The sequence below is a fragment of the Cebus imitator genome, unplaced genomic scaffold (assembly GCF_001604975.1).
Source record: "Cebus imitator isolate Cc_AM_T3 unplaced genomic scaffold, Cebus_imitator-1.0 Scaffold463, whole genome shotgun sequence".
NCBI lineage: Eukaryota > Metazoa > Chordata > Mammalia > Primates > Cebidae > Cebus > Cebus imitator.
This window is the reverse complement of record NW_016107778.1, coordinates 371,762-381,186: the sequence shown is the minus strand read 5'-3', so window position 1 is coordinate 381,186 and position 9,425 is coordinate 371,762. Positions and strand designations below refer to the sequence as shown.

The 9,425-nt window shown below is 38.7% G+C and overlaps 2 protein-coding genes across 4 annotated transcripts in view; one reads left to right on the top strand and one right to left on the bottom strand.

Annotated features, from left to right (window-relative positions):
* Positions 1-9,425, top strand: part of ZC3H12B (zinc finger CCCH-type containing 12B) — a 500,390-nt gene that overhangs the window by 400,109 nt on the left and 90,856 nt on the right. The gene's annotated exons all lie outside the window — the stretch shown is intronic.
* The window catches only part of LOC108291678 (DNA repair protein RAD51 homolog 2-like), a 25,360-nt gene continuing 18,532 nt past the window's right edge, over positions 2,598-9,425 (bottom strand). Inside the window, exon 2 of the mRNA XM_037732669.1 lies at positions 2,598-3,169. Coding sequence (XP_037588597.1) covers positions 2,598-3,169 — 572 coding nt within the window. The remainder of the gene's footprint in view (positions 3,170-9,425) is intronic.

Here is a 9,425-nt window from a genome sequence, read left to right as displayed (position 1 = left end):
AAAATATTACATAAGAAATTCAGTTGCTTTTCGTATCTAAAATTAACAACTCAAGTTTTTTCCTTTGCACTGCTCTAGTCATTTTAAAAACAAAATATTCTTATAAACATGATACCACCATATATACTAAAATTAAAACTGATAAATGCTTATAAATATATAGATGAACTTTAAATTCTTTAAACTAAAATAAATGGTTTCCCCCAACTCATTCCCTGGAGAAAAAGAAAGAAAAAAAAAGCTTTGTTTTCTAGAATGTGGCAGAAACTATTCTTCAGCTAATGCAACAGTCAACCCCAAGCTCTTGGTTTGTCAGTTCAATTACAGATGCTCAAAGGAGCTAAATACTAGGTTTCTGAGCCTCTATTCCAACTATGGGTGATCTAACAGCAGAGAACTGAAGGGGAGAAAAAACATTTTTTCCTCAACCCTCATAAGTATGTACTTAACACAGACTTATATCAGAGAAGGCAGATTAACAAGAGAAAAACAGATAGGTTTATTAATGTGTGCAGTGTATATCACACAGGAAAAGCTCTCAGTGAAAAGTAACTCAAGGCAGTGGTTTACAAGTCTGGTTTATACCGCATACCAACAAAGAACAATAAATTTAGAGAAGTGACAAGGCAAAGGAAAGCAGTCCCAGACTTCCAGAGGTGGGAAACATTGAAAGGTAAGTATATGGAAGGCTCTAATGGAGTAAAGTCAGCTTGCAGATTCCTCTGGTGCCGTCTCTGAGATGATAAAGGATTTTTTCCAGTAAAGAAGAATTTACATCCTGTCCATAGAGGAAAAAGGAGGAGGGAGGACAGCAAGACCTTTTTTCTCTGTAAATGTGTGTCCTGCTTTTAGGCAGAGAGATCTACTAGCATCTTAACTGTCTTCAGCTCAAGAATCCTTCATATTTTGGGGAGGTACATTCTAGTTTCCTACAGTACTAAACTTTATACACCTTCACAGAATACTATAATTGCCTGCCTACTTGCATGTACCCCTTATTACAGTGTAAGCTCCCTTAAGTTAGGGACAGTTTACTCTCTAACTCTCTGAACAAACTATCAAACGCTTTGAGAATAATCAAACACATGCATCAGTTTAATTTGGTTTAGAGAGACATCTTCCCTGGAGTTTCCACTTTCCTGCTCCAATCCGTACTAGTCATCTCTAGGCCTGTTACTCAGCTGTCATCCTGAACTTTTGTTCACCATCATCTGGCAAATTTCCCCTCTCTCCAGTGTTACATTCCCCATTTTCCTAGATATCATGCCTTCTTTCACATACTTCAATAGCTTCCTGTGTGAAGATATGTAGGAGATAAATTTTTTGGTATCTTGCATGTTAAAAAAATATTTTTAGGTCATCCTCATAATTGATTGACTATTTGGTTGGAATTAGAAATCTATGTTTGTCATAATTTTTCCTCAAAACTTTGAAGGTATTGCTTCCTTGTCTACTAGCTTCCAATGTTACTTTTAAGTTAAGACGGACATTCCACTAATTCCTATTCCTTTCCTTGTGGCTTGTTTTTAACTCTCTGGCACTCTGAAATGTCCTCACAATAGGTCTTTTATCCCCCTCATTAATGGTGCTGAGCACTTTCAATTTAGAAACAGATGGCGTTCAGCTCTGGAAATTTTTCTTACATTGTTTCACTGATAATTATTTCCCTTCCATTTTCTTTTGTCTGTCTCTTTGAAAGTCTTTCTAGAAAGGAGGTGGACCTCCTGACTAGATTTTCTATTGTTTTTAATATTTCTGTAATATTTTTACATCTCTTTGGCTTTTATATTCTGGGAGATTTATTCAACCTTATCTTTCCATCCATCATTTTAAAATTTTCTTCTATCATATTCTGTGAGCTCTTTTTCCCTAAATATCTCCCTTTTGCAATCTCTTATTCTTTTTTCATATAGCAATATATTCTCTGATCTCACGGAGATAATTATGTCAGATACTATGTTCAGTGATTTGCATTCACCATATTTAATCATCACAACCATCCTATGTGTAGATGTCATTATCCCTGCAAGAATGCCTAACAGACATCTCAAACTCAATATATAGGACTGAACTCCTGATCATCCCCCTAAAATCTGCGCTGTCCACAGTGTTCCTCTTGTCAGTTGATAACAGTCCCATCCATTCAGTTCCTGAGCCAAAAACATAGGCTCCTTTTTGTGTCACACAACATATTCAAATCATCAGGAAATCCTGTTGTCTCAATCTCAAAAATATATGCAAAATTCAATCATTCCTCAATATTTTCATTGATACTACTCTTTATCATCACCTTTGATATAGTTTGAATATTCTCCCACCCAAATCTCCTTTTGAATATTAATCCCCAATGTGGGAAATGGGGCCTAGTGCAAGGTGTTTGGGTCACAGGGGCAGATCCCTCATGGCTTGGTGCTGTGTTCATGCTAGTGAGTGAGTTCTCAAGAGATCTGATGGTTCAAAAATGTTGGAGACTTCACCTTTTACTCTTTCTCTTGCTCTTGTCATGTGATGGGCCTGCTCCTGCTTCCCTGTCCACTGTAAGTAAAAGCTCTTCTGAGGCCTCCGCAGAAGTTGAGCAGATGCTGGCGCCATACTTCCTATACAGCTGGGATTGAAAACTCCTCAGTCAAATACTTCAAGGAAGATGCTTCTCTTGCCAAGAATTTGTTTCTTTCTTTGAGATTGCCTGGAAGTTGTGTATCAAACTCCTTATTGACCACAGAAGCAAGAGCGTCAATAATCACAAGTTTAATTCCTTTTGAGATAATTTCTTCTTCCAAAGATTCAATCCTTTGTAAAACTTCATCACAGGTGAGCTCCCGATAAAGATGAACTTTACTACTTGTCAAAAGTAGTTTTTCTTCAGTGTTAAAATATCTGGGAAAATGGGATTCTGCTATCTCAACCAGTCTTTCAGCACTAAATGCTGACTCTGTGTCAATGTACACGACAGCTCCTTCTAATCCTCCCATATTGATGGATAATGTAGCTAAAATGCTCATCATTATACAAAACTGAGTTTTTCCACAACCTGGTGGACCTGTAATCTCTGTGAGGGATCCACAAGCCACACCACCATGCAGGGCTTCATCCAAAGCAGAAAGGGTAGTAGATAAGAATGCTGGTGAGAAATCAGCAGACCTCTGTGCTTTTATCCCGTAAGCCGGGTCTGCAGCATCCAAATTTTAAGTTTCCCCACTCATTACACAGTTTCCCCTTGGAAAGCCAAGCCTCTTCTTATAATTTAGGAGTATTTAGGTAGTTAGCCAAGCATGGTGGCTGACTGGGCATGGTGGCTCATGTCTGCAATCTCAGCATTTTGGGAGGCCAAAGCGAAAGCTCAGAGTTTGAGATCAGCCTGGGCAACATAGTGAGAACTCATTGGTATAAAAGAAAAAGAAGAAGAAGAAGAGGAAGAAGAAGTATTTAGATAGTTTCAAAGAAAGGTTGAGATATAAGTCTATTTTTGTTTAGTAATAGTTTTCAGAATTCATTAAGTATGGCAAAATCATAGGCCATTATGGTACAAAGGAAATATCCCTTCATTTGAGGTCAGAGAATCTAGGTTGTAATCTCAGCTCTCGTTTGCTGTGTAAAGTTTAGCTATTAATTTACTCTCTCAGAGCCTCAGTTTTCTCATCTGTAATATGAAAATAATCCTTACCTCATATACTTGTTGGGAAAATAACTTGAAATTTTAAAAAAGTACTATGTCAACAATAAGATTTCATCATAATGTGAGGATAAAGGGAATAAAATAAACACTAAAGGAATATTTACCATATGCTAGTCATTAACTTATTTTCTACTTGTTGCTCCTAGCAAGACCAATATCTGTATATCCCTAAGGAAAAAAAACATGACCACGAGCCTTGGGTCACATTTTCTTATTTTACTACCTATTGCTTCAGTAGCCATGCAATAGTTTACAGCCTAGTGGCAGGAAGGTAAAATGTGTGGAAGGATTGTCTTGTAGGTCATTCTCTTTGAGAAAAGTGATCCCCCACCAAGGAGAAGTCTGCTTAACAGTTCATATTAAAATCTTGGTTCAAAGCAGTGAATGAAAAGTTGCAGATGAGTTTCATAGTTTTATAGCAAAGCCCAACAGAACCATTTCGGTAAGACATTGTAGTAGAATAGGAAAGGCCCTGAATGGGAAGAAAGGGAACCAGAGTTCTAATCCTGATTTTGCCACTGCCTAATTGTATAACCTAAAAAAAGTTTATTTTTCCTCTTGACCTCAAAGTCCTTTTTTATACAGTAATGTGGGATGTACTGGATTATCTCTAAGGCCTATTCCAACATTGATATTCTAATATGCTTTTCTTAATTTTAATAGAAAGATTTAAATCACACACACACACACACACACACACACACACACACACACACACACACATATATATATATGTAAATTTAGGATGCTATTTTATACCTCAAAAGGAAAAAGAAAAAAAATGTACAAATTATTTCTGTGTTGTGAATTATAATAAACACTCACATTAATAGCTTTATTGGAGTAGAATTAGCATAATCATTTACATTCTCAAAGTATTTTAAAGATCCAGCATCTCATTTGAGTCTCATAATAATGACAATATTTTGGCCAGATGCAGTGGCTCACGCCTGTAATCCCAGCACTTTGGGAGGCTGAGCTGGGTGGATCACGAGGGCAAGAGATCGAGACCATCCTGGCCAACATGGTGAATCCCCGTCTCTACTAAAAACACAAAAAAATTAGCTGGGCATGGTGGTGTGCACCTGTAATCCCAGCTACCTGGGAGGCTAAGGCAGGAGAATTGCTTGAATCCAGGATACGGAGGTTGCAGTGTGCCAAGATCCCACCACTGTACTCCAGCCTGGTGAAAGAGCCAAAAAATGAAATAAAATAAAATAAATTTTAAAAGGACAATATTTTATTATTTATCTTTACATAGTAAATTAAGTAATTGAGTCTCAAGGATGTTTAAGATTTGCACAAAGTCACATAGCCAGTACATGATGGATTCAGAAATCCAGTTGCAGTCTATTTCTAAGCCCAGTTTTTTTCCCACTACCTCAAGCTGGAGATGATTTTATCCAGATTTAGAATAAGAATAACTCATCTGGAAAATAAATTAAAAAGGGAAGAGTCACTGTGTTTTATATATGTTAAAAGTATGAACAGGTCAATGCTTTATATTCTTTTAAAAAATTCTTCGGACTTGAGACTGAAGCTCTGAACAAGATGAAAGCAAATATACAAACAAAATATAAATGTATCTTTCAGAGTGCTAGACATTATGAAAGATTAAAGGAACAGTATTTGTAAAGCACTTTAGTATCATTTGACTAAAGTGGCTATTTAAATATCATATTTAGAGCTATAACCCTCAGGCGTACAACAGAAAAAGAAAGAATAAAAAATGGGATATAAGAAGATGTTAATTTTTCTAGGGATTGTCTATCACAGTCCTTGTGTTAGTATAGACTTTTTAGAGACTGCTGAAGAAGTGTATCTCACACTTCTTTCACTAACCTCCAACCAAAAGTAATTGAAAACTTTAAGGAGTTTAAAGTGAGTTAGTTATCTCTGTCAATGAGGGTAGTGACTGCTTGCTATTGGTGTCGTAGCAACAACAAAAGCCACCAATGGAGAGTTTGTGTTTAAAGTTGTTATTAATAATGATTTCAAAAAATGTGTAGTCTCTGGAGAAGCCTATTCATTTAAATCAAAACGACATTTCTCTTTTTGACAAATAAATGATTTGTAAAATAAAAGCCATTAACTCGCTTATTAGCATGCTGAAGTTTTAATTAGATCCAGCAAAAGTATTAGGAGATTTGAGTATATTAGATTCAAAGGCTCTGGAATGTGAGCTCAGATGATGAGACTATATGTAGAAGCCTAGTACTCCAAGAGTATGCATTCCAAATCTTTCCATTCCAAGTAAATGTAGGTGTCAAATATTATGAATCCAACTCTGTTGGGAAAGCAATGGAGGTTTAAGATATGTGCACTGACATCATAGAGCTTTCAGCCTGATTGCAGACATATTTTAAGAAATGAAGGGAGGGAAGAAGATAGGAAAGGAGACAGGAAGGGGGAAGGAAGGAAGGAAGAAAGAAAGGAAGGAAGGAAGGAAAGAAGGAAGGAAGGAAGGGAGGGAGAGAGGGAGGAAAACTTTATATCAATTTTCTTATTTGATAAACCAAATGAGATTGTGAGGTAAGGATTGTTATCCTCATTTCACAGGTAAGGAAACTGAGGTTTGTAGAGCTAGATAACCTGTATAAAATCACACAATGCATAAAAGTCAGTCAAAATTCAAATTCATTAATTGTAAAATTTATGCTTGTCTTTTACATCACTAAATTACAATACAACAGGAAAAGATTGAAAAAGAAAAAAATATCATTTTAGCAGTAGAATACATAAAACTGAATTTAATTACAATAGGAATTCAGAGAAGGGTGAACTGAATTCAAGCTGGAGTTAATCAGTCCACGTTTTTCTTGTGAAGAATATAGCTCCTATGGTGGACCTTGTAGATTGTCTAAATAGAGAAAAAGGAGAAAAGAATAATGTCACTGAGTCTGTTTCTTCATCTATACAATAGGAATTATGCCATTCACTTTGTAGCACCATTGTTAGGATTGAAGGAGATAGCATATGTAAAACCATTTTGTAAATTACAAAGCATTAATTGATTAGGGATGGAGAAAAATGGCCAAATAGAAAGTTCCACTGAGCATCCTTCCTACAGGAACACCAAATTTAATAACTATCTAAACAAAAGTAGCACCTTCATAAGAAGAAAAAATCAAGTGAGCATTCATAGTCCTTGGCTTTAAATTCCTATCACTGAAATAGACACTGTATTAGTCCCTACTCATACTGCTATAAAAAACTGCTGGAAACTGGATAATTTAGAAAGAAAAGAGGTTTAATTGACTCATAGTTCTGCAGAGCTGGGGAGGCCACAGGAAACTTACAGTCTTGATGGAAGCAGTCACGTCCTTTTTTCACATGGAAGCAGCAAGGAGAAGTGCCCAGCAAAAGGGGGAAAAGCCTCTTATAAAACCATCAGATCTCATGAAAACTCACTCACTATCATGAGAAAAGCATGAGGGTGACTGCCCCCATGATCCAATTACCTCCTTCCCATAACACATGGGGTTTATGGGAATTATAGTTCAAGATATTTGAGTGGAGACACAGCCAAACCATATCAGGCACTGTAGTGGGTAGGAAAGACAGTCTTGAATCCCTAATGTCACCTCCTCTCCACTATCCTCTAGCAGTAGACCTGTGGTGTAAGAAAAGAATCAGTGCTCTTGGGAAAGGGAGGGCACAACGTGTGTGAAGCCTTGCATTGAACTCAAGTTCCACAGTGAAACTTGAGTTTTGCTGCCCTGTCACAGCAAAAGGCAAAACAGGATGGAACTCAGCTGATGCCTACCAATGGAGGAAGCATTCAGACCAGCCGTAGACACAGGGGACTTACCCATTCCCAGCAGCTGGAATTTGAGTTCACTGCAAACTAAAGTGCTTTGGGATTCTAAATAAACTTTAAAGGCAGTGTAGGTCACAGGGACTGCAACTCCTAGCTGAGTCCTAGTGCTATGCTGGGCAAAGAGCCAGTGCATGTCGACCTACTAAGACACCAGCCATAGTGGCTAAGGGAACTTGTGCCACACCACCTCCAACCCTTGGCAGCACAGCTCATGGTACCAAAAGAGACACATTCCTTCCACTTGTGGAGTTGAGAGGGAAGAGTAAAAAGGAATTTTTCTTGCACCTTGAATACCAGTTCAGCCACAGTATGATGGAGTGCTGATCAAAGTTTTGAGTCCCCCATTGTATGCCTTAGCTCCTGGATGACATTTATAGACACACACTGAGCCAGGGGGAACCCACTACCTTGAAGGAAAGAACCCAGTCCAGGCAGGATCCAGAACCTGCTGCCTAAAGACACATTGGCCCCTGAATAACCCACAGCAATGCCCAGGTAGTATGCCATAGGCCTTGGGTGAGACTGAGACATGCTGGCTTCAGGTGAGATCCAGCACATTTCCAGCTGTAGTAGCTACAGTAAGAGACCCCTTCTACTTGAGAAAAGCAGAGGGAAAAGTAAAGGGGACTTTCTTGTACCTTAAGTACTAGTTTGGCCACAGGAGAGTAGAGTACCAAGTGGGCTCTTGGGGTCTCTGATTCCAGACCTCAGCTCTTAGACAGAATTTCTGTACATGCGTTGGGCCAAAAGGGAGCCCACTTCCCTAAAGGGTGAGTCTCAGGCCTGCCAGCATTCACTACATGCTAAAGATCCATTGGGCATTAAGTGAACATCAGTGGTAGCTTGAAAATATTTCCAGTGAGCCTGTGGTGGTGGTTACATGCTGAGGCTCTGCTTCCTGTGGAGAGTGTATGGACAGCATCTCATTGTTTGAGCACCAACTCAGCCACAGTACAATAGCACAGGTAGATTTCTAAGGTTTTTGACTCTAGTCTTTGGTGCGTGAACAGAATTTCTGGACCTGCCCTGGGGAAAACTTGCTGCCCTGAAGGGGAAGATGCAACCCTGGCTGGCTTCATGACCTGCTGATTGTAGTGCCCTAGGGCTTTGGGTGAAAATAGGTGGTAGTCAGACAGTGGTTACACTGGCCCTTGGGTGAAACCCAGTCTTGTGCTGGCCTCAGCTATGACCCAGCACATATCCAGTGGTAGCACTCACAAGGCGGCTTAAGCCACCCCACACCTAGTTTCAGGCAGCTCAGCAAAGAGAGATATTCTGCTTGTTTGGGAAAAGTAAGGGGAGAAAACAAGTGTTTCTGCCTTAATACAGAGAATTCTTCCAGATTTTATCCAAGACCACCAAACTGGTCCATGTACCTCTATGAGTTTGCAAGAACCACAGTATCACTGGGCTTGTGTTGCCCTCTAATGCAGATACAGGTAAGATCACAACACCCAAGTCCTTTCATATACCCAGAAAGGTTTCTCAAGATGAGTTGAGTACAAACAAACCCCGGTTGTGAAGACTACAATAAATACATAACTTTTCAATGCCCAGACACCAAAGAATATCTGAAAGCATCAAGACCATATAGGAAAACATGACTTCACCAAACTAAAAAAGGCACCAGGAGCCAATCCCAGAGAAATAGAGATATGTGACCTTTCAGATAGAGAATTCAAGATAGCTGTTTTGAGGAAATGGAGAAGTTCAAGATATCACAGAAAAGGAATTCAAAATTCTATCAGATAAATTTAATTAAAAGACTGAAATAATTAAAAAGAATTGGCCGGGCCTGGTGGCTCATGCTTGTAATCCCAGCACTTTGGAGGCCAAGGTGGGTAGATCACCTGAAGTCAGGAGTTTCAGATCAGCCTGACCAATATGGTGAAACCTTGTCTCTACTAAAAATACAAAAATGAGCCAGGC